At 41.3% G+C, this 24,967-nt stretch overlaps 1 protein-coding gene across 5 annotated transcripts in view; it reads right to left on the bottom strand.

The window, feature by feature from the left end:
• Positions 1 to 24,967, bottom strand: part of slit3 (slit homolog 3 (Drosophila)) — a 236,782-nt gene that overhangs the window by 106,874 nt on the left and 104,941 nt on the right. For all 5 annotated transcript variants that reach the window (XM_088294962.1, XM_088294963.1, XM_088294965.1 and 2 more), the window contains one exon: positions 3,116 to 3,187. In XM_088294962.1, the coding sequence (XP_088151088.1) occupies positions 3,116 to 3,187 (72 nt within the window). The remainder of the gene's footprint in view (positions 1 to 3,115; positions 3,188 to 24,967) is intronic.

Raw genomic sequence — 24,967 nt, 5'->3', positions numbered from 1 at the left:
TCTCTCTCCCTCTCTCTCCCTCTCTCTCCCTCTCTCTCCCTCTCTCCCCCCCTCTCTCCCCCCCCTCTCTCCCCCTCTCTCCCCCTCTCTCCCCCTCTCCCTCTCTCAAACTCACATATTCTAATGGGCACCTCACTCTCACAAATTCTCAGGCGCATGCATATTCTCTCACACACACCAAAAACTCAGCTTATTAAAAACACTCATGTGTTCACTTTCACACTTTCCTTTTTTTTTATGTACACGTTCACGCAAACACAATCACACACACCCACTCGCTCTCTCTCACGCACAGTGCAGTGTCGACATTTTCAGGTCCATTTAACATTAAAGTCATCATCCCCGGTGGAGCTTGGCGTCCAGCAGGAATTTACAGCAGTCTTGGGGAGCACATGAGGCAGGCCGGCCGTTCATGAAGCCCTTCGCATCGGCACAATGAAGGCTTTTATACATCTTAATCATCCAAAGAGACCCGATTCTTTATAGGCCGCCGTAAATCTTCATTTGAATATAGTGAAGTGCTGATAATAAGCAGATGGAAGCCGACTTTGTGTTTAAACCCTTCACTGGAGTCCTTTTGTGATGACGCCACAAGATAGAACACTACATCCACCAAATGAATCTAACGAGGACGTGTCTTATGTCAGGTCAAAAAAAAAAAAAAAAAAGACTGATGCAGACAATCACATGTGACCAAACGTCTTTGCTGCGACAAGTGCAACGATGATTTATTTGCCCGCATGCTGCCATCCATTCTTATTTACAACCCTTCATCTTATTTAAATCGATCAATATTCTGTACGTTTAATATATATTCATAAATACTGTCAAGGTCACATTTCTGGTACGGACTTGTAAAATCACAGCATCATCAAACATGTTTCATCTGGGCACTGTTGGATGACAATCTATTCTTTAATTCGGACCAAATACATTTCTGAAAGTGGTGTTCATTTACTCAACCGCAAATGGGAGGGAGTGTACAAAAACAATATTGTACCATGATGTAGTGGTTCAATTGTTTTTAATCACATGGTAGCGCTCTCTTTCTCGGGTTTCTCATCATTTACCATTTCCACTTTATTCGTCTGAAAAAATATAATTCATTTACTGCAAATAACACATCTTTGAAATGCTTTTCCAATAACATTGTCATTTCACTACATAATTTTTGTGACATTTTTCTCTAGTAGCGTGCTTTGAAATTGCTTATGATGCAAGATAAAGCTTGTCGAACACTTCGAGTTTAAATTAAACTAAACATTAAAAATTGTTTTTTTTTATAAATGTTTTTAAATCTATTTTTTAATGTGTTTGTTTTTTCTGCTTTTCTTCTGAATGTCATTAACTGTCGTATTTGTTTGTAGGCTTTGTGACTTGTGTGAAGCACATTGAGTATGAAGCGTGCTATATAAATTAAAATGTCTTGCCTTTTCCCTTAAGCCTAATGCTAAAAAAATTCCAGAAATTTCCAGAGACTGGCTAACGAATGTTACCGTGGTGATATAACCATATTCATGTTTTTTGGATGCAGGCCGGAAAGAAATAAGTTTAAGTTCATGCTACCTTTTGGTGACATTTTATATTGATAATGTGCCAAATGCAGTAATTAAGCCTTTATAACAGCTTTAAATAAAGCGCTAATACCTCCCTTCCATTTCCAACATGTTATGTTTGTGAAGCGGGATATTTCGCGGAAACCAAAATTAAATTACGGATTACCAAATTTGACGAACAACGAAAATTTTTTATGGAGGAGTGCTTTCTGTGAATAAGAGGGCGATTGGATTGAAAAACAAAAGATCAATAAGTGGTTTTCCACCGATAATCGGGTATTAGGCACATTTGTAAATGCCGAACAACAAGAAATTTTGTTTTGAAAGGTGGTCATAAAAATAAAAAAATAAATAAAAAAAAAAACAATGCAGCGGATGTTCTGGATTCAAATCTAGCTAGAATAACCAGAAACCCCTTTCCATCAGCCGACATTTGTCCATCGGGATTTTCTGCGGTGGAAACTTGACAAATGTGACACACCTGGGTTGTCGTGCAATCTAAAATGTGTGACGGGCTGAGAGCTGCTAATTCCAACCTTTGCATTCAGCATAATGAAGAATTGTATTTGAATCATTCCTTTTCATTTTTTTCTATGTCACAAGCTCACGCACGCTTATTCCATTCAAGTACTGACTACATTGTTTATTGCCAAAAGTGCCAATACCCCTCTCCGCATCAGTTGTGATCGATCAGTTGTTATTGATGAGAGGCATGGATCGGGCAGCCTATCGATTAGGCTATTGGTGATTAGGCTGTCATGAATAAAAGACAAGCGGCTATTGAGTTGTTTTTTTTCTCTCTCAACATAAGGAGCAAAACATCTTGAGATGAGGAAGACGAGGAGGTGAAGAAGAAGAATACCAAGATGGTGATTAAGAGTGAGGCTGATGGATAACAAATAACAAAACTATGCAGAGCAAGAAAACGTGTTGAAAAGCTTTCCCACATGCAAAACACTTGATGATTTTTGCGGGTTGGCAAAATGCACAAAAATCCGTTACCGGAAATGCTCAAACTGATAGACGTGCTGAATTGTTTTAGCATGTTAATGTCACCAGAAGGGCTGAATAATTTTAAATAAAATAAATGCTATTATTTTTTCAAGGACCTCTCACATGCATTTTTTTTAACAAACAAGCAATAAAAAACACATTTGCCTGAACAGTGAATAAAGAATTTATGACGATAATAGTTTGACTTTGAAATGGATTTTTTGGGATTTCCATTTTTCAGTGTCCTTAAATCAACATCACACATTCCACGGTACCTTTATGATGTACGACTTCATCATTACTGACATAAGAAGCTGTTTGTGAAAGCTATATCGAAATATTTTAGCCCCAAAATCAATGTACCATTGAGCTGAAGTGAAAATATTTGACTTCCCTTAAAAATACACTCAACCCGTTTTCCACACGTTGAGAATGTCACATTTGGTGTCGGCAAACGTCACGCTATAAAAGTCACACGTGTTTGTCCTGGCCCGGCCATCAACGAGTAGGTTTTGTGAAATAATAAAAATGACAAGGCAGGAAGTCAAGGGGATATTTGCGCTTACAGGTTCTTGACGTTGGTGATTCCTCTGAAGGCTTTCCTCGGCACCGCCTGGATCTGGTTCTCGCTCAGGTCTCTGGAGGGGAAAAGAGAGAGAGACAAAGGGTATATAAGCGCCAATGATGAACCAAGCCACAAGCAGTCGGTGACATAAAGCCAACAGAACAAAGCAACAGACGGACGGTATGACATTTATGATGACATGCAAATGACCTCAAAGAGCAAAGATTCAACTGGAATTGATCAGAGTGCATGTGTGTGACTGTCGCTTGTCCATTGTGGGTTCAAAACACACACACATTCCCCCACTGCCATTTTTTTTAAAGTCCTCGCTGATTTTTATTTTCCACATTGACTTTGGCTCAGCGCGTCCGACTTATGACATCTGTAATGAATATGTACAACCTATGAGCCAGAACATACGTGACGTGACGCAACGCAACGGGGGGGGGGAGCGTTAACAGCATCGGCGTGACTGCAGCCAGGGCACAGTGAGATCAGACAAAATGGGAAAAAGGAAATGCTTCAGATGAGATAATTGTATTACTGTGGTTGGGTTATGAAAAATATTTTTTCAAATTTCAAATATTGGATTAAAACTCCAACTTCCATTCCAATCCAATGATTCGATTGAGTCTGTAAATCTCCCCTTCAAGTGTCTGTAGGAAAAATGGTGTTCAACCCTTTCAACCCGAGACAGTAATTGGAACCTATTACAAGACTAACTGAAAGAATTCACAGCCTTTGCCATGAAGCAAAATATGAAGCTCATGTGAAAGAGTTTTTTTTTAATAAATGTAATAAAAAATAAAATAGTTACATTTTGTAATTAGGTTGTAATAACAAAATGTGGAGGTCTATTTTAACCACCGGTTTAAAATAAAGGGTACAGATTTTTTTTAATGGCTTGTAAAATGGTTTGTATACAAATTATCTCTGGAGTGCCTGCCCGCCCAGACGTCACACCTTTACTTCGGAGTCAACAAGCTCGCCTTCAAACATGCATCAATATCTTGCCTCTTGCCTCTTAAGTGCAACACGTAAGAGGGAGCATATAACTCTGTACTCCCTCCATTGGATGCCGCTGAACATGTGACAAGCCCTTATTTTAATGTCGCATTTATTTTTGTTTTAACTTTGTTACTGATTTACTGTTACTCGTGCACTCATTTTTATTTTTTATGCACGAGCTGCGGTTGTTTTGAATAAAACCATGTTGTCTATTTCTCCGCTGCTACAACTGGCGTACTCCATGTTAACGTCTGAGCTTCACTTGGGAGAGAATTTGGGCCGACAAAAGGATTTTCTTTTCTTGGGATGTGGTTTTGGATGTTTCCCTTGCTGGCTGCTCCTTTTGTTTGACGCTTCCCACTTGGCTGACGCGGAATCCGAATGTGCGGTGCATCAAAGTCTAACGCGTCCATCGGTGTACGCGCTCGCGCAGGCAGCATGAATGAGCTTTGACAAGCCGGAATGGAATCGTGTTGTTTTAACGTGCAGCTCGGCCGGGATATATTGTGTATGTTCATTGTATTTGGTTTTTGACTTGGCTGATTTAAACAAAGGCGGTTTCGTTCTTGTCTTCTGCCTGACATTTTGATTTTTGCAAATAGAAACATACATTCCGTACTCTGTCGCTTTCTATTATCCGTCACGCAGGAATGGTTTCTCTGCTTTGCTAACTATGGGCACATTTCTATCATGGGTGCGTTACGTGTCATTTGCATCCATCTGTGGAACAAAATACAATCCCGAGAAAGAAAAGGGCATGATAAGTTACGTTTCATAGGATTTCCTTGTAAAATAATTAAAAGCTTTGTTTTGAATCCATCACGAGATGAGTGACGGACAAAAACAGAGGATACTTTATCTTCATTGGAAATAAAATAACCAAATGCTATCAACACTAGTTTTATTATAGCTGTTTCATGTCTAAAGTGCCTCACGTTCAAACTTTAAGAGTGTATATTTAGTGATGCCAAAAGCCCTTCAAAATCCAGAGCAGTGTAGCTGATTTTAGCGTGCTATGCCAAGAATTCAATTGATTCTGAGCTGCGGTCATATAGTTATTGCGCGGAGCAATGCGCTTGCTTTTCAACCCAATCTCCTTCAAATGTTCAGATTGCACGGCTCGGTGCCGAGAACCGGATCGATTCGGAATGATGGATGATCCCAGATTGCAGGGGACTACAAAACCGTCTTTTGGGGGACGCGGACATTTTCTGAACTTTCCCACCAACAGCGGGACCCAAGCAATCCAATAACTAGGGATGCAAGGATGCAACTTTTTTTTTTCCAGAACAAGTAATTACTTTTGAGTACTTGCCAATGCTGAGTCCCAATATCTTGAGAATGCCATGTCTTGCAATTTTCATAAAAATGTCTGACATACTATTTCAAACACATTTTATTCAACATCACGTAATTAATGTATTTTTTTTAAACAACACAAAGATGTGGTTTATCTGAAGATGAGAACAGCAGTGATCGAGTTTCACTCGTCCAACTGCCTTAAATTTGATTCTACACGATTTCTCTTCAAATTTTTATAGGTTCATACTGTAACATTGGTGCCATTTATTCGCCCGTCAGTCAATAAAAAAATCAATCAATAATACCTCCCACGCCCACCCACAAGGACCCAAACACGCCAGGATGGCCGAGTGGTCTAAGGCGCCGCGTTCCGGACCCAGTCTCCCCAGGAGGCCTGGGTTCGAATCTCGTGGCTGCCAGGATGGCCGAGTGGTCTAAGGCGCCGCGTTCAGGACCCAGTCTCCCCAGGAGGCCTGGGTTCGAATCTCGAATTTCCCCATTGTGGGACTAATAAAGGCATTATTTGCACATACAATAAAAAACTAAAAGAACAGAGACTGGGGACGGAGCATCGTGTGAGGAAAACAACATCTCTCACCACGACCAATTCACCATCAATTGCTTTTTGCATTAAGCGATCAAAGTCAAAGATGTGTGCTCGCTTTAAGACCAAGAACTTCAATGTGCTTCACACAAGCAAAATCACAACACTTAAAAGCATTTACAAACAAACAGCATTTATGCGCAAAGCATTGCGAACAAAAGGAGCTTACTAGCAATTATTGAAAGAACGTACATTGACATAAATTTTAACGTTGATTTAAACACATTTACAGATTATTCCATTGATGTGCAGCATAGCAAATAAATGCTGCATCACCATGTTTGCTTCGATCTCCGGGCTCCACTAATACACCTGACTCAGCAGACCTCAGACCTCTTCTGGGTTTGTATCCACTTAGCGCTTCTTTAATGTAGTCAGAGGTAGGATGGAACCGTTTTGTTCGTCCAATATATAACAGGGAATGTAGTATCAAGAGTTTTTACGAGTTACAATTCAGGACATTCGGGATCGCTAAAGTACAGTATGCACATTTTACCAAGGTAAACGTAAATTGTTGAGTTTTCAAATACTCAGAGGACCTCAAAGAAGGCGATTCATTTGATGCTTGCGTTCATAAAGATAAAAGCGCAATGAGAGCACCTTCTAGAGCTCCTAGATTGTGGCAACAGCACCACATCGATGTGTATCGTGTCTTCGTGTAAACAACGGTCCTCCTCTCATCTCATCGTGACTCATACCTGCTGACCTTTGAGCACAAGAGAAGGTCATCTGCAACAAGAGGCTGAACCCTGAACTCCTGAAAAGGACATCGGCTGATAGACTATAGGCACAAAAACACACAAGGGTTGCTCGGTGTATGCGTGGGCTCAGAGGAGTCTCGTCACCTGCGATCTGCGGCTATGTTGCAATTTGTTCTCCTGAGCTGACACCAAATGAAGGAGACAAAGTCAACATGGCCGTATTCAGCCTTGCCAGGCAGTAAGATGTGCACTCACTTTGCCCTAGTTGGGGGCTGAAGCACTCACACAGTAATAAAAAAATAAAAATAAAAATTATGTCGAACTATAAAATTCAAGGCAACAGACTTCAACGCACCTTCGGGCACTTCTTCTAAATATTTTCAATTTTGCTAATGTGAAAACTGGCTTACACGCATCCTCGAGTTTACGGAACGAATTGTCCCCCTGTACGGTGAAAACAACAGTTGAATTTTCTCAATTTTAATTTGCCAAGTGGCTGAATACAACAGAGTGATCTGCATTTTAAAAAATTTTAAGCTGATTTTTTAAGTAGTATAATTACATATAAAAAATTATCTGGATCCAGATTTTATTTCGTGCTGTCACTGTCAAAATAACGCTGAGTAAATTCAACACACCTTTTGTTTTTCTGGATGTTTAAACAGTTCAAACGAGCTTGCTTTAATGTGCTAACTAACATTATTGCCATAAATACAAATTTTTATTTATTTATTTATTTTTACACAATGCACATAATGTTCTTAAGTAAAAGTCCAGATAATCATTGTGTTGAAAAAAAAAATGGTGGTTGAATTTACTCATTTTTATTCCATCAAGAGGCTGAGCAAATACAATTTGACATCTTTTAAGTGGACTTGCTGCAACATAATTTTTTCCATGTAGAAGTACTGATTAAAAGCCAGTGCTTAGCCAGAGTAAAAAAAAAAAGAAATACTGTAATCAATACAAGGTTTTTTTTTTCTACTGAAAGTGCAGTTAGGAAGTGTTTGAAAAGTGTCATTTAGACAAAATTCGAGCCACCGACTGCCTATCAAGGCATCATTTGATGTTGCATTTCCAACACCTGCAAAACTAAATAACTAAACATGTCAGGATGAGTTTATAGTAATTTCTTAGTTTTTGAAGAAAATATTTTCTTGAAGTGGTCTGGCTGGGTGATGAAATGTCAAATAATTTTTTAAAGCCTTTTTAAATATTTTTTCTTAATTGCCTAATTTATATTCTCTCAGAATACCACAAATACAATTTATTGGCTGTCACCTGAAAACTAGTCGTAAGAAAGCAGTCAATTTACTAAATCCACCCCAAAAAAATATATTTAAGCTGTTGTGTTTGAACTTCGGCTACGCTGTTGTGTTGAAAGTAATTGTCATTCGTACTTTCCGCTGTATCGGTATTTTACCTCATCTGCGTTTGAAAGGTGCAAAGGTCTGGTCGTGCGTGTGCGCATGTGCGTGTATTAGCTCCCAGCTAACACATCCTCCATATTAACTTCCATTATTCATGTGAAGAGAATAATAACAGCCGGCAGGTCGACCCTATGTCTCTACGGATATTACTGTTAACCCCCTGCAGACAATGACACACTGCAAACCCACTCACACGTCACGCACATTCAACAGTGTGTGTTTTTCTGTGTGTGCATCTATATTAGTCCATTTGTGTTCATAAACACACAAAGTGGGCTTGAGATATAAGACGGATACACCCTCAGGCTTGTTGACGTAGGAATTATCAACCTGTTTGATCCCATACGTACAAATGCATTACACAGGTCTCAAGATGACAAGAAGGGTAAGCTGAGCGTGCACGTACATCAATATTTAGGGGTGAATTGGAAAAGGTTTTCATTTAAGTGAACTATGTACTAGGTGCACATATCTATCTATACATCCATCCACATACATATATATATATATATATATATATATATATATATATAAATAAAAAAAATATATATATATAAAAATAAATATGTGAACGTCTTTAACGGAAAAGACAGAGGCGACCCTTGGCTCCACTCCGAGGGAAGCCATGAAGATGAGAAGAAGAAAGCGAAGGGAACTCTGGGAATGTCGCTTCAGAAACCTGAGCTACTTTCAAATGGAAGCCTAGCTTGTCTTGCCCTCCCTTCATCTTCCTCCAGTCTCCCCTTCCCTCCCTGGGGGGCTGTAACTGCATTTAATACTCTCCCATAAAGACAGTAATAAATATTGACTGCTGTCCAGCTCAAAGTGGCCCTTACATTGGAAGCGGTCTGGTGGAGGCTAAAAGTGGTAGTGGGTACGGACTACAATGCAATGCTTTGATAGTGAGAAACCCGGGCCCGTTTAGTTCAATTGAAGAAAAACACACAGAAGAACTTTAGTAATAGTATTTGAAAAGTGATCAATTCCCACAGCATAACTGATGATCACAGCACAGTGCTTCGGATAATAAATGCAATCTCAGATGCAGATGTAAACCATTCTGAATCGATAAATGAATCCTCTGCAGGACATAATGAATGCATATTGGGATCCAGCAATTGCATTATATTTCAAAACCCAAACCACAATTGAAAATATGAGGACATTAATCTCGCATCTTGATCTGTTGCCTCAGCTTTCTGCAATAAGCATGGGGATTAGACAAGAAAGCAAGTGTGGAAATAATATACACTATAAGGTTATTTACGAAAACTGCTGCCTTTTTGCCGATAATGTCAATACAGACCATTGAGACGCCAACGTTGGCTAGTAATACTAAACTCGGTCAAACGAGGACCACGGGAGCTCGTGCCAAATTTCCTGGGAAGTCTTCTGGTAATGAAAAAAAAAAAAATCATATGAAAGGGTAGCAGGGATGCATCTGCTTAGTTGAACACCTCTGAAAGGATGACTATCCACCATACTGTCATGCACGCAAAAACATCAGAAATCATTTTGACCGGTAGTGGTGGTTTGGAAGTGACAGAGGGTGGCCATGTTGACATCAAGAGTAAAAAAGGAGACAGGAAAGCAACATTTCAGGTTTAACTTCCACATATTGACATCTGGATTGGATACACAGCGATGCTCGGTTTCAGATTTGGAGTACAGTGAAACCCCGCTACTTCGCGGTTCACCTTTCGCGGGTTCAGTGCTTCGCGGGTCTAAAAAAAATATTCAAAAATTAAAAACTTTTTTGCCCGGGCACGATCGGGGCTCTCCATTCGCTCCGCTCCGCGGGGGCATTGTAGTTTCGCCGAGTGGCACGACGGGGCGCTGGAGCGGTTAGACGGCCGGCGTGCGCCAAAGAAGAGCGTGGGCGAAGAGGAGAGTGGACGAAGAAGAGCACGTTCCCCCGGGCACGATCGGGGGCGACGTTTCGCGCGGTTCGGACCGTACCAGAGCTTCGGCCGGCGTGCGTGGCAGTTAAGCCGAAGAGGAGCACCTTCCGCCCGGGGCACGAGCGGAGCGCGAGGCTGTCAGTTATGAATGAATAAATGAATAAAAAAATAAATGAAGAATGCCACCTTTCATTTCACTGTCATGATCCGTGCCTGTCATGCCGCGTGTATTTTTGTTTTTTCAGCTGTGTGGGCGTTCCTCCAGCAATCGTCTCCCACCATGCCGTCAGCTGCTGCGAGACGCGCCCACCAGCCCCGCACCGGATTCCCATTCACTCACTGATTACACTCACTATATAATCCACCTACACTGACTACCTGGCGTCGGTTTGTTATCCTACTTGCTCATGCTCCCGTACTTCGATCGTTATCTTGTTCAAGTGTTTGTTGTTGTCGCGTTTTTCTTTCATTTCGTTATCAGCTACAGCTCGGCTCGTTTTCTGTTCTCTTTTTCTGTCGATGATTGGTCTCCTCTTATCCTTCCGTGGTAAGCAATCTTCGTTAGTCATTCCTTGCCTTTTGCAAGCGTTTTTCGTTCTATAGTTATTCCCTTTTCCTGGTGCGAGTGTTCCACCAGCGCTTTACGTTCTTTCCGCCGATAGATTGGTATTTATATATATTATAGCCGATAGACCGTCATAGTCCTAGATTGTAATTGGATACTGACTATATTGTGATTATAATAAATATCTTTGTATCACCACCTTTTTTCCCGTGTCTGCGTTTGGAGAGTCCTGCTCAATCCTCCAGCTCTGCTGGAGGATCATAACATTCACAGGGCACACCGGACGGCGTACCAGCAGGTAAAAGTCGAAGTAATTAAATAAATACAAAAGGAAGTAATTGAATAAATGCAAAAATAATGGCTGGGGAATAAAAAAATAATTTTTAACAATATTTTTTTTTTTTTGTTATAACATGAATTTCTCTCTCTCTCTACCCGTATTCTATATGGTGTACTGTATACAGGGGGGTATACTGTATACCTGTATAGGTTTTTTTAAGCATTTTTGAAGGGGCGCCGCTACTTCGCGGATTTTCAGTTTTCGCGGGTGGTCTTGGTCCCCATTAACCGCGATAACCGGGGTTTCACTGTATTGCCTGTGAAGCCTGTAGTTGAGGGCGTCAAGTGCAAAAACAGACAGCTGTTTTTTTTTTTGTTTTTGTTTTTTCTGAGTTAAAGCCAACATTTTTTATTCAGACTGTTTTAAATAAATGCAAAAAAAAAAAGATAAAAAAAGAAAACAAAAAACAATTTTCAAGTATATATCAATAACAGGGTCGCTCGTATGGAGACGTCGTATCGTACGAGACAGCGCAACACTGGACTATTTTGTAACGCAGTAAGAAAAAAGGAATTAAAAAAAAAAAATCACTTTGCGTCAGTAACCATTTGCCATAAAGCTTGTCCTCTGTGTTATGTAGGACACACCGAATGGCCTGCCTTCTTCTGCTTGTTTCATTTCTCCACATTTTTCCTCAATCTCGCCAACGTGTGCCCTTGCTTCCTCTCGTAACGACCCCCCAACATAACAACCCCTCCCACCCACAGTGATTTAATTAAGTGGCTGCTTTCCGAATAAAAATATGGCTCCCTCTATTGATCACGGCGGATGGAAGCTGACAGGCCGGGCTTGCTGGGACGGCCACTTTCCTAACTCACTCCATTGTATGGATCCGTGTGCGCGCGTGCACGTGAATCATCCGGGAGCTGTAGCATCTAAATCAAACTAAGCATTCTCAAAAGCTCTCCTGGGCTCCTGCAAATCCCTCATTAGACGCTCACACACACACACACACACACCCCTGGATAGACAATCACACACACACACATTCCTTTGAAACACACCCCACATCAGCATTCTAAATAGACATTGTCTGCACTTTTCCCTCGCCTGCATGCGTCTCTGGGCCCATCGCTCCATGTAAGGCTGTAAGTATCTATTATGTTTTGTCAATGCGGTAATTAAATTGGACAGCTTAATGCAATTCTCTGTGATCCATAGGCCTTTATGGTTATAAAAGCCTTTCTGGCCCCCTGCCCGAAACGGGACGCCCAACAAATTTAGATGACTTACAAGGCAGGGCAAAATAAAAAAAAATTATTGGTAGGAATGAAGGCGACATGGGTGCACATGCTTGGTTGTGATTAGTTCATCCGCTTGAGCGTAGGTGACACTATGTTTTGGCGAGACTTGTCGGCTAGCATGAACTTAATAAGCTTATAAAAAACATTGTAATAGTATATGTTGATTTAATACTTAAAGGAGTGATGGATGTTATTCAAGACTGGAAATGATAAAATGTTGAGGTCATGTTCCGACATCATTAGATGGCATCAGCAAACAAACTTGGCAATTAAGCAGTGCCCGCGTCTGTATTTATATTGCGCATTTCATACACAACTCCAAGTGTTTCACGTTATTAAAAAAAAAAAAAAAAGGATTTCACAACAAATTAAGTGTTTTGTGATCATAATCACCTCAAAATCATCTATTACCATTGCGGTTAAAATTAAACAGACTGCACCGGAATGCAAATGTGGCGTGGACTCTCTGGAACTTCCACGAACAACCCAGACTAAACTTAACTCAAAGCGACATACAAAGATGGTAGTCTAGGGATGGGCTGCACTCTGGGCGGCCCCGCAAAAAAATATTTAAAAAAAAAAAAAATAATATATATATATATATATAAATATATATATATACACATATATATATATATATATATATTTTTTTTTTATTTTATTTTTGCGGGGCCGCCCAGAGTGCAGCCCAGCCCATGTATTTTCTTTTCGTTTTTTCCACCCAAGAATTATTATTTTTTTTTTCCGGGAAGGGGGGGGGGGTTTGAAACCACATCAATAATTTTCCAAACGCATCTCAATGTATGTCAATTAAACATTTTCGCTACACACGGGCTGGAATGTATTTTGACCATAATTAAAAATAATTTAAGTTGCCCACTCCTGTGTTAATCTCTCATCTGAGAGGTATTGCTTCAACATATTTCCCTTTTACACCAATTACTAAGCAGGGCAAGACATCTTTGCTCATAGCACATTTCATACACGAGACAACCCAATGTGCTTCACACATCCAAAGGCATTAACTAACAAAACAGATAAAGGAGTTGTATAGAGTGAGTGACTTTGATAAAATTGAACCGTGAAGATGTTGAAGATCACTGTATATTTTTAGAAAAGAAAAAACAAAAAACAACTGGACTAAGGAGTGGTGTGAGTGCACAGGACAAGCAGCAGGCCGTGGGGGTGTGTGTGTGGGGGGGGGGTGTTGGTGGGGCGATTGAGATGTACTAGAGTGTGTGTGTGGGGGTGTGCATGCGCGTGTGTGTAGAATAAAGAAGCTGAGCGAGGTGTTTTAGTTTTCTAAGCATCAAGGGAGCACCTTAGTGCCCATAAATAACCCAGGGCAAATTAGCAGATTGCACAGAAGGAGGAGACAGCAGGGAGGGTGGGGGTCATACGTGTGCGTGTTGGGCATATATGTATGCATGGTGCTGAAAATAAATGAAATGCGCACACTGGCTGTATATTTATTAGACGGCATGTTCTGCAGGTTCACTGCGACCACGCTCACCTTTGAAGCCGCCTCTCAGTGTTTGCAAGAGTTCTGACGCGTCTCTCAGCAGGTCTCGGCGTTGTCAAGGTTACCGAGGGCCATTTCACTTTTTTTTTGTGTGCAGAAAGAGCAGCACAGGTTTTCCTGGAGTTGTTTGCAAGTTTGTAGTGTTTGTTTTGGATCATCGTGTATTGCAACACAGGTAACAGCTAAAGTGATGTTTATGCCACACGATCGGAACATCGCAAGAAATGGAATCAATTTGTATGAAATTATAAACTTTCAGGTACCCTTAGAAAGAAGGCTTTTAACCCAAATGATGTCTGTAATTGCTATGATTGTTTCACATGACTTTTGTTTGAGTACTTTTTAAAGCTTCAGAAAAAAGGCGAGCCGTGATTGGTCGTCACCTGATCCCTGAACAACTCAGTTGACAGAAGTGACAAAATGTCCGCCCGACAGAGACGGCTAAAAACGGGTGCACAAACACAACATTAATCAGAATGCCATCTTTAGACTCATGAGTGCGCAATTTTATTGTAAATAATTTTGGGGGGTTGACTTCCTCTTTAAGTGTGAATTCAGTGCAATATTTGTCAATTCAGCAATGTGCCATATTGGCTCTCATGTCTGTGTTCTGCGTGTGTAATTGACTGATTACAAGACGACATGCCATAAACGGGTGATTAGCAATTACTCTACTTCAAGCGTTCAACATCGATGCGTAGTAAAGTCAACTTGTCCATTGCCCGACTAATCAGTTCAACTGCGAGCATGTATATTGACAAGTGTAATTTGCCACTTTGGTGATGAAGTGCTGTCAAAATTTGGGCTGCTTGAGCGCAAATAGCCGCTCACCTAGCCCCCTTGGCTGTCAAGACTTTGCATTTGCACTTAAGTGGATATTTTCATATATGCAATTTTTCTTCAATTTTGCATGGTCAGTAGGCTTTATTTTAATTCTACTATCCATTTATAAATATATTTATTTAGATTGTAAATCACAATATTGAGGGGGAAAAAAATGCGCTTCCGTTATTTTTCAAAATCATTCAGCCGTATTATTAAGACACGTGGGGAACTGTTTTTAATTGGGGGGGAATAAATCTCAACTCATTTTTCACATGTATGTGCACGAGGGAAAACCTTTCTATTATGAATCCTTCACAATTCAACAAGCGTTTTACAACTGTTTCATGTGCTACAACCGCCCCCCCCCCGGGGTGAAATAAAGTGATCGTGATGGCTAACAAGCGCCCGCTGTCAACCTGCCTGCGCGAAGAGTGCCCGGCTAATTCCACTGACAATCTTCTTCTTCCTCCACTTCTAGTACTTCGTCTTCTAGCACGGCTGACAGTCTGTCTGCTTGAATGAGAGCCGGAGCAAGGGATGCGATGGATTTGAAACAGCAGGATGGAGGAAGAGAATGGAATTAAGAAACGGAGAGAGATACTACTCTGTGTGTGTGTGTGTGTGTGTGTGTGTGGTTGCTATGCTGTCTCCAGGTCCTAATCTCTTTAGCGAGCCCCATGATCCAGTTAGGAACACTGAGTGGCTAATGTCAGGGCTAACTGGATGAGAGGGCTCAGTGTGTGTGCGCGAGCACGTGCACATGTGTGTGTGCGCATCCATATCCTATATTAAAACTTCTGTTATGCTCCGATGAATGGGAAGACATTTCTGATCTAATTTGTGCGCATGTGTGTGTGGAAAGCAGTAGTGGCCATTATGGTGGATGGATCAGATTGAGTGCATCCAGATTGTGCAGGTGTGTGCGTGTGTGTGTGTGTGTGTGTGTGTGTGCCACCCAGCATGGTCTGTTTATTATGTTTGGTCCAAGATAAGCAGACAGGTGCAGGAAAGACATCCTTAATTCATTAGCCAGGTCGAGTGAGGGTTAAATGAAAGAAGGGAGGACTGGTCCTGGTTCCGCAACGCATCAATAGGCCAAAAATATGATTCATAACTACGGAAAAGTGAGGGGAATAAATGACAATCGCCGTTGGATTCTCTTATCATTTCTGCAAAAGATATAACATATGAAGCTGTAAATTGAGGGTATTTCTCTACCTGGGCAGGCTTATCGTTCTTCTCATGTGATGCATGGACTGCGAATAGTGTGAATGCTGGAATATTATGAAATTTCACATTTCAGCCCAGCAAAATTTGACAAGAAAATGCCTTCCTCTCAGAGTGTCACCAAAATCAAAGAGGTAGGCAAGTTGAACATTCTCAAAACTGGAAAACAAGCGTAAAATGATTTTTAATTGCTGTTGATATTCAGTAAAATGAAAACGGCAAAATAAATTAGTCAAATTTTTAAACATACTTAACCGTTGTGTGTTTAAAAAAAATATACGTAGAATTTAACCCTGTGGCGTAATGCTAAAGGTAAACAGTATATATGTTGCTGCCCCCAGGTAGCCATGGAAGAAAATAAACCCACTCTATGAATCAGAATGATAGACCAGTCTAATATGATTTTTAGTTCTCATTATCATTCACTTTCTACGGGTATTGTTGAGAATAAATTGCATATACTGCTTCAAAATAAACCTGAAATATGTTCCAAAGAGTAATAAGGCTCAGGTAATAAATAAGGAGGTACTCAAATGTATACAACACTGTCATACTCTGATGCCATTTCTATCGTGTTCACATCCACTACGGCGCATACATGATCATGACGAACTTCTGTGATCAGCATTATAGCCGCCCGTATTATTACTTTTTTATATTATTCATTTATATGGCATTTTGGAGAAATGCATTTTAAGTCCTGTCGTACGACGCGTGGTCATTATTACAAGATAAACACAAGTGGCATAGAGTATTCAGTGAAAAAGCCATGATCTTTCTCTGATTTATGATGGTATGCATTCGAATGCATTTCTTGGAATAATATGAGTTAGTCCGCTATGCACGGGTATGATATATATGACATAGGCGCCACCGCCTGTCAATTTATGCCGGCAAACGTGCTCCAAGCTGTCGCGACGTGATGAAAATGGACTTTGCTATCAGCACTTTTGTCACAGAGGGTAAAAGTACAACCAAAGCCAACCCCCCAGTTGCCCCCCCTCCCCCTCCCCCTCAATGCTGTAATAAATGATGAGAAGCTAACACAAGGCGAATGAGGCGCACTCACAAGTAATGCCCGCCCGCTCGTGAGCGTACATAAACATGAGCGACTCCCGCGTTTGTCTCCCCGACTCATTCGCGTTCGTCTTCTTGTCCAGGTAAGACATGACAGGAAAATATATTTTTTTTTAAAATGTTCTTTACAGAAGAAAAAAAATTTAAAAAACATTATGCAAATTCTTTTCCAGAACACCTCATCCAGAGCGGCCGCGACCGCCTCCGATGTTAGAATTTGAAAATCCTTCACGCCCTAGGCGAGGATGGTGAATCAAAGGATGGATGTGGACGGGACGAAATTGAACCCGATTCTGCCCTACCGTTCAATCAAACTGGATTGCCGTGTCGGCGTCTCGGCCTGGACATAAGGCGCGTGAGCGTGTGTGTAGCACACATAGAAGCTTCGCGGTATGCTTGCGAGACCAGCGCAGGTTTGGATGATTTAGTAGGAATGCGAGCCTGTAAAAATCAGGCTGCCCGGCGGCATTAGGACTAAATCTAATCGGCTAATGGAGAGGGTGAGCGGGAGAGAAGAGGAAGCGTAAGAAGAATATGTACGGACCCCTGTTACTACTTTTTAGCCATCTAGAAGTGAGTTGTTCTAGGCACAGTAGTGTTTGTTTTTTTTTATCATATACTTAAGTATGATCTTGACCAGTTAGCATAAGGCTAACAGCTAGCATGTACGCTTGAGGAAAAACAAAAAAAAAAACCTTAGCATTGATTTTTAACACTAAAGCAATGCTAAAATTAGATTAGCATTCAAATACAATGTTTTTTTTTTGTTTTTGTTTTTTTTACTTACGCAATATTGTATATTTGTAACAAGTCTGCCAAACCCAGCAAAATATAACATATGACAAAAAGCATATCGTTGATGTTTGAGCCGGACGAACCAAATCAAATCACATTTTTTTTCATTGTTTCCAGAAATGTTGGTGCAGAGATTGTCCCCCAATTCCGGAGTGACCCACAAGTGAAGGAAAAAGTGAGAGGAATATGTCTGATGGGGTGCCCAGGAGAGCAAAACCAGCGCATATTGTCAGCCGCAAACATACACACACGCACACACCCCGACACGCACACACACACACACACGCACACACACATACATATGCATAGTCGCGTGCGTACATAATTGCTGCAGAATGTTAATGTTTCCCAGCAAAAGACGGCGCTGCTCGTTCCTCACAAGGCCAACTTTTATCTGATGACTTCATCCACTTGCCTCAGGAACCCCATCGCAACCATTAGAGACTTGCATGTATTTAAAAAAATATGAAACGTCAGACTAGTGATGTGAAGTAAGTGAAGTATCCGAAACATGAGGTGTCCACTGATTTATCAAAGTGTCCATTCGTGTCCTTTTTTATTTGAGCTTTTCTTCAAGTGCCCATTCATGTATTTATTCATTTACGCAGGCCATATCTCTTCGCGGCAGAACTGTCACCATCTCCCAGCTAATAATGCGGCAATCTGTATTTGGCTTGTGACGTATTGACGCCAACAACGCAGCTGTCCTCCTGCAACGCATTTAGTCCAGTGGAGCCACATTGTCCTGACTCACCTCCGCGCAGCCGGGTGGCCCTCTCACTCCTCGGCAAACATTTGTCACGTGACTCAACATGGATGTGATCACGTCAGTTTGTAAACACAATCTCGCGGCTGGAAGTACAACCTTGGACCGTGGAAATGTGGTGAAACGCGTTCCCCTCAAAAAATAAAACAAACAGAACAAAAAAAAAAAAAAGAAAAACACACTTGGATGTTACAACAAGAGGAAGATGCTGACAAGTGTTTCTCGATAATGTACTTTTTTAAACATACAATGATGACGATTAAATCGAATGTGAAGACAGTTTGGGCAAAATGGCCGCCTCCTGAGATGGATAAAAATGGGTGGATTTTTGCTGCGTAATTCATATTCCACCAAAAAATATTAATCGGAGTGCCGTGTTTAGACTTTTAGGGGTGCATAGAACATTTTACCGTAGAATATTTTACCGCAATACTTTGTTCTTGTAAAGATAACAGTATTTTTTTTTTTAAAACATACAAGTGTCTTAAAATTATGACTTTTTGTTTTGAAAACTTTTTCATCCCTATGACAATGATTCTCAAAGTGGCCCGCTGATTTCCTGGTTGCACACAAAATGTGCCGATGCTGTTAAGTTGTATTTAACTTTTTACCTTTTTTTCATTTGCTTTTAATGTTTTATAACCTATTTTTCTATTCAGTGTTTTTGTAATTAATTTCCTTTAAATGATCATTTAAGGACATTTCCATTTTCCGATATTTATGTCCGAATGAACACTTAGACCTACTATGTTGCTGTATTTTAACGTTACTTATTTTGTTGGTATGTTGTGAGCTCCATTTTTTAAGGTAATACACCATCTAAAAAGTTTGCAAACCACTTTCCTATATAATTTAGTGAACACATGGTGGTAGTTATGTTTAATTGGCTTTATTGGATTATGAGAGCATCGCCGCTGATTACCCAAATTAAACTGAAACTGCGCCTCTTCAGTTGATGAGCTCATTATGAGTATTGATTGTGGCCGACAAATAAACGGCTTCATTCAAACAGAGCAGACGTGCACGTGAACGCGCTCAGCAGGTGGGCTGCCTCCCGCCACCCTTGCGCACCAACAGTAGATGTCGCTGTGAGGCTGCTGTGGGTCACCTCTGACTGCTGCTCACTGGCAACCAGAGTTGGCAATTCCATTTATTAGGTACATGGGCACCATCGAATGCTATGAAAAAAAGACTTTAGCCAAAGATAATAATGCTCAAGAGTGATGTGATTTGATTTGACACTCTCAGGTAGGTATTAATGTAGCAATACGACCGTCGAGAATCCGTTTCTACGATTCTCCCCGTTTCATTATCCCTGGTACAAAGACGTCTGGAGGATGTCTGCTGTCTGGCCTCTTCCACACCTGTTACGTGTCCTCTCTCAGCATGCTCTCTGCCTCCTGTCTGTCTGCCATGTCACTCTTTCACTCTTGCTTCTTTTTTTTTTTTTTTTAAATCCCCAACCCCCTACAAAGATGTCTGGCACATACTTGAAAGGTTCTGAGAATTATTATCCTCACCACAGCCGGCCTCTGAAGCCGACACGCTAACAGGCTACCAGCGGTGAATACGTGTGTGTGACCGAGTGAGTGAGCGAGCGAGCGAGCGAGAGTAATATATGAAGCCAACGAGTACATGCTCATACTGTACGCTCACAGGCCACAATATTAGGAACACCAAGGTTCTGTCTTTACAGGAAAATAATGTAATAGTTGTACAAGACTACAATGTGTCCAATCTCCAAGTATTTCTGATCTTATGTACATACGCAAAATTACACTCGTGCAAAATCATACAAAATTTGGTCGATGGCAGAAAACGGATCAAGACAATATAAAAGTTCACAGAAACAAATGAGCGACCACGTCAGCACGGTGGCCTCACAGTTCTGAGGCTCAGGGTTTGAATCCCCAATGATCTCCCAGTGTTTCCGTGCATTTTCTCCGGGCTCCGGCAATTCCAAAAACATGCATGCTCGCTTAATTAAAGACTTAAAGACCCGTTTTACATTAAATGGTGTGGTTGACGAACTTAAACATGTATTCATTGTGCTCCCAAGAGGAGCTTCGAGGAGGAGCTGCCTGCCAAGACACAAGACGGTGATTTACACATCACTGAAGACTCTAAATTCTCCGTTGGTGTTTGTGAGTGACTGGGAGTGGGCGTTTATCCATATGTGCTTTTAGCCGTAGAGTAGATATTCGCATGTATTCAGGTTTCACTTGCCTTTACTTTAGTGTCGGCTTAACCTCCAGAGGTGGTAAATTACAGTCCAGAAAGTAAAAACCAGGCCACAGTTTGGCGTTTGGCACAGGTACTTCTACAACTAGCAGGTAAACGTCTTTCCCGGGAGCTTGTTTGAGTCGAGCCAAACAAACTGTCGCCAAATTTTTACTTTCTGGACCATCACAGCAAACCTACACAGTAAAACCCAAACATTTATATGTCATAAAGATGATGTTATTTATTGTAATACAGTTTATTTTGACTGTTTGCAGTTAAAAAAAAAAAAAAAAAAACATCGGACGAGGAGCTTGCAAAAATATTCAAATTTTAAATAGCAATAGTGAAAATCGCAATTCGAAAATCGATTATTTCTCAAAATCATTCTGGCCGAGTGTGGTCACGGAACGATATAAAGTTGAACCTCCGCAGCATCGTACTTCTCTTCACAACATAAATAGATGCATCGTGAATGATATAAAGTTGTATTGTCTTGTAATTTTTAGGGGAAGGTGAAAAGCAAAATCCTATTCAGACCAAAACTACTCACTATTTTCACATTCCAATTAAAAAAAAAACACACATACACGTTCATAGCCTCAAACCAGCGACTCGACCCACTGACGCGCGTGTAAAAATAGCTGTGGGGCGCGTTGGCCGGCGGCGTCGGAAAAATAAAGCCCTGTCGGGAAGCGGCGGCGGAGCTTTGATTTCCCGCCGCCCGCTCTGGCTGTGAATGCATCGCGGTCACCTCTTATTATTCTTCCTAACGTGCCTATCGGGCCTGTGGCTTCAGCCCTGGGGGCCCCCCCCCAACCTCATATCCTGATGCCTGATGACATCACAGCGTCATCAAGAATATACATTTGCATGGCGGCTCGTACTCCAGCTTGAACTTTTGGCACGGTATTAGTTTTTCCCTTTTCTTTCCTACAATGACTTGGCAGTTGTACATGCTCTGTCAGCAGGATTCTAAAAACTACCAACCTCATTTTCACATCATTGCACTGCACTGGAGCAGCGTGGGAAAGCTCAACATGGCAAAATCACAACATTACCCAAACTTGATTGAACCAAGCCATATATTTACCATTAAGAAAAAAAATCACAGGGCTACAAAAATGTCACAAATATTGATGATGTCATCTCGAGAAATTTCTTGTCACCAGTTTGTCGTAGGGCACATACAGACAAACGAATCATTAGCTACACATAGGGACGGACAAATGTGTGTGTCTGGACTTGCCCATGAAGAGAGGTGCCAGTATAATTATTGCCCCCTGGCTCAGTGCCTGTACACGGGGCTCCACCCCGGAGAGCCACCTCAGGTACTGACTTTTTTCGTCCCGATGCACCAAGCAGAAGTTCAGAGTGCCCACCCTTCCTGGAGTCCTTTGAGGGGGTGCTGGAGAGCGCTCCCTCTATGGACTCCCTTGGTGTTTTGGCGGACTCACGTTGGCAATGACCGTGAGACCCGGAAGGGCATTGTTTTCAGGAATGGCCCCGGTCAAAACCCGAGAGGTGTTCTGTTACTGAACTACTGTGCTCATCATGGATTGTGAAGAACAAACACCATGTTCAGACACGCGGGTGTCCGCAAGGCTGCGATGATTGGTTAGAATATGCTGGTTCGACTCGGCAGACACAAACGTGTTGCGGGTTTCTGAAGCATCCACTCCTATCTCGGGCCGAACTTTGGGTACATCCCGGGGAAAGCGGACCGTGTGGACCATGTTCCATGCCTTCATTGTTGAGGTGGCCAATCGGAGATGTTAGTAGACACCAGCGATGCGGGATGCCGGAAAGCTGAAGGATCGGTACCGGTTAGATAAGCGGAACACAGCTTTGGTAAAAGAATTGAAGAAAGAAATTCTGGTTCAACATTCGGCATATCAGGAGGGGGAAGCGACGCCACATCAATACTGTATATATCGGGGATGTAGCGCTTCTGACCTCGACTCGAGACATGAATCGGTGGAGAGAATACATTGAAGACCTCCTAAATCCTACCGACATGCCTGGCCATGAAGAAGCAGAGTCTGAGGTAGACTTTCCTATCTCTTAGGTTGAGGTCCCAGAGGTGTTAAAAAGTTTCTGGATTCTTAAACGCTCTTAGACACGCCTCCCACTTTATTGGAAGACCGTGTTGGACCCTTTTTTAAAGAAGGGTGTGTTCTAACTACAGGGGCATCACATTCCTCAGCCTCCCTGGTCACGTCTATTCAGGGGTAATGAGAAGATGCTCTGTCGCGAAGTCAAATCTCTGACTCAGGAGAACAAGTGTGAACTAATTTCGTTCACATGGTCTCTGAGCTCTCCCTTTGAGACAGGATGAGACGCTCGGTCATCCGGCAGGGGCTTAGAGGGGAACCGCTATTCCTCCTCATTGAGAGGTCAGGTGGCTTGGGTATCTTGTTAGGACGCCTCCCGAGTGAGGTGTTCTGGGCATGTCCTCACCGTGAGGAGACCCCAGGGATGACCCAGGGCACACTGGAGGGACTTTCTCTCCTGGCTGACTTAGGAGAGCCTTGAGGTTTACATTTACAGTACTGAAAAGTTCATGTTCGGAGATATGGATTGACATCGTTGATTGGAGGGATGCAAACCTCACTATGTGTGGAATGGATTCCCAAGTTGAAGCGGCACTTGGACAAATGAAAGGTGTTTTTCGTCGTTATTTGCCAATGGCGTGATCACATTTTCCATCGAAACACGACAAATCCACAAGATTCCGGCAACAAGCAGCCAACACTCAGAAATAAGCCGCTGGCTGCTAAATGTTGAAATGTCGTCACCCTGCGCAAAGTGGACTATTTTATTGAACACTAATATCTTTGGACACTCCGCCCTCGCTTATGCTTTCCTGTTCAAAGACAATTGTTTGAACGCGCTCAAGGCGAAGCGTAATGTTTCCATGAACGCCGATGTAAATAAACGCAGATCATTTTCTCGATTGTTTAGTGACTTGTGTGTGTTTACATCAGCGATGCTCTTGCTGAGCTATGCAGTCTTGCGCACAACTCATTAAAATGGCTCATTTCACTCACCCACCAACTCACACACACAATGTATGATCACACACACACACACACACACCACATTAACATGTCCCAGTGTGATTTAGTCTGCCTTCTGCTAATGTAATCATTTATTTGGCTTTTATTCCGCAGTGGCCTTTTTATTTCTGACCATCACCTTTACATAATGGACCTTCAGTTTGTGGAACATTTACATTAAATAAAAATTATACTTTTGTTTGTGTGTATGTTAATTTAATTTGGAGATGCACTGCTCACTGTAAACAATTGTAATTCAGTGCACTTTAATTGAAATTAATTGTATTTAATGAACCACTTGGAAGGCTCAATTGCACTCGTACTGTTTCGTTATGAATTTTAATTTGTAATTTATGTAGTTTTGTCTAATTCTGAGGGGGGGGGTTGTACAGCATATTTTAGTAAATTAGTTTTTGCTTTTGTAAAAGTGTTTCATATTTTCTAAATTTTTACTTATATTTTTCGGGCTTATTTTTATATTATTTTTTACTTTAGTAAAACATTTCAGTAAACTTGTGTTTACTTTTAAGTTTGCTTCTGAATTTGTAAATTAATTTGAACTATTTAAAAATATATTTTTGAATTACTTTTCCCTTTTGTACATTTATGCTTCAATATATTTTTGACTTTTGTCACTGATGATGTAATAGCTCATTCACATTAGTCCCATGCAGGCAGCATTTTTTTATTGGGTTTGGAATTTCATTTGCCAATAAAAGTGCTGGTACCGCTTGCATTTTGGAATTTTTCCTTATGGTCATACTCTTTAAGTTAAGAGTTTTATTATTATTTTTACTTTATTAAACTTGTGTTTTGGTGTGATTTCAAACGGTCGCAAGCCTATTTCCACTCCACCCTGCAGATGGTTGTGCTCTTTTCAATGATTGTGTACACTAAAAAGTTAATATAGGCCTACTAGGGGGAAGTCCACTGGAAGTTATATTGTACTTGGCCAATAAACTTTTAAGACCTTTATGGAAAATATTTTCTTTGCTGCATAAGTTCACGATGTGTCAATCAATCATACAGACTGTGTAGGCCTTCAGTTAAAAAGCAGGGTGGACGAAAGAAACACTAAAACCGGCCGTTCTTGATCCAATCTTTCCTCCATAATACCACGCAGCACTTTCAAGCCTGTAAAAAAATCTGGTTCCAGTTTGGGGCTGAATCCAGTTGAAGGCTGCGTGGCGGTGGGTTGGGTGGGGGGTAGTAGTGGGAGGGGGGGGTTACTTTATGGCAGATGAAAAATAATGCTGAAAAAACGCAA

This window comes from Idiotropiscis lumnitzeri, chromosome 4, assembly GCF_059441095.1.
Source record: "Idiotropiscis lumnitzeri isolate Australia: NSW breed Sydney's pygmy pipehorse chromosome 4, RoL_Ilum_1.0, whole genome shotgun sequence".
Classification (NCBI taxonomy): domain Eukaryota; kingdom Metazoa; phylum Chordata; class Actinopteri; order Syngnathiformes; family Syngnathidae; genus Idiotropiscis; species Idiotropiscis lumnitzeri.
This window is presented reverse-complemented; position numbering and strand designations above follow the sequence as displayed.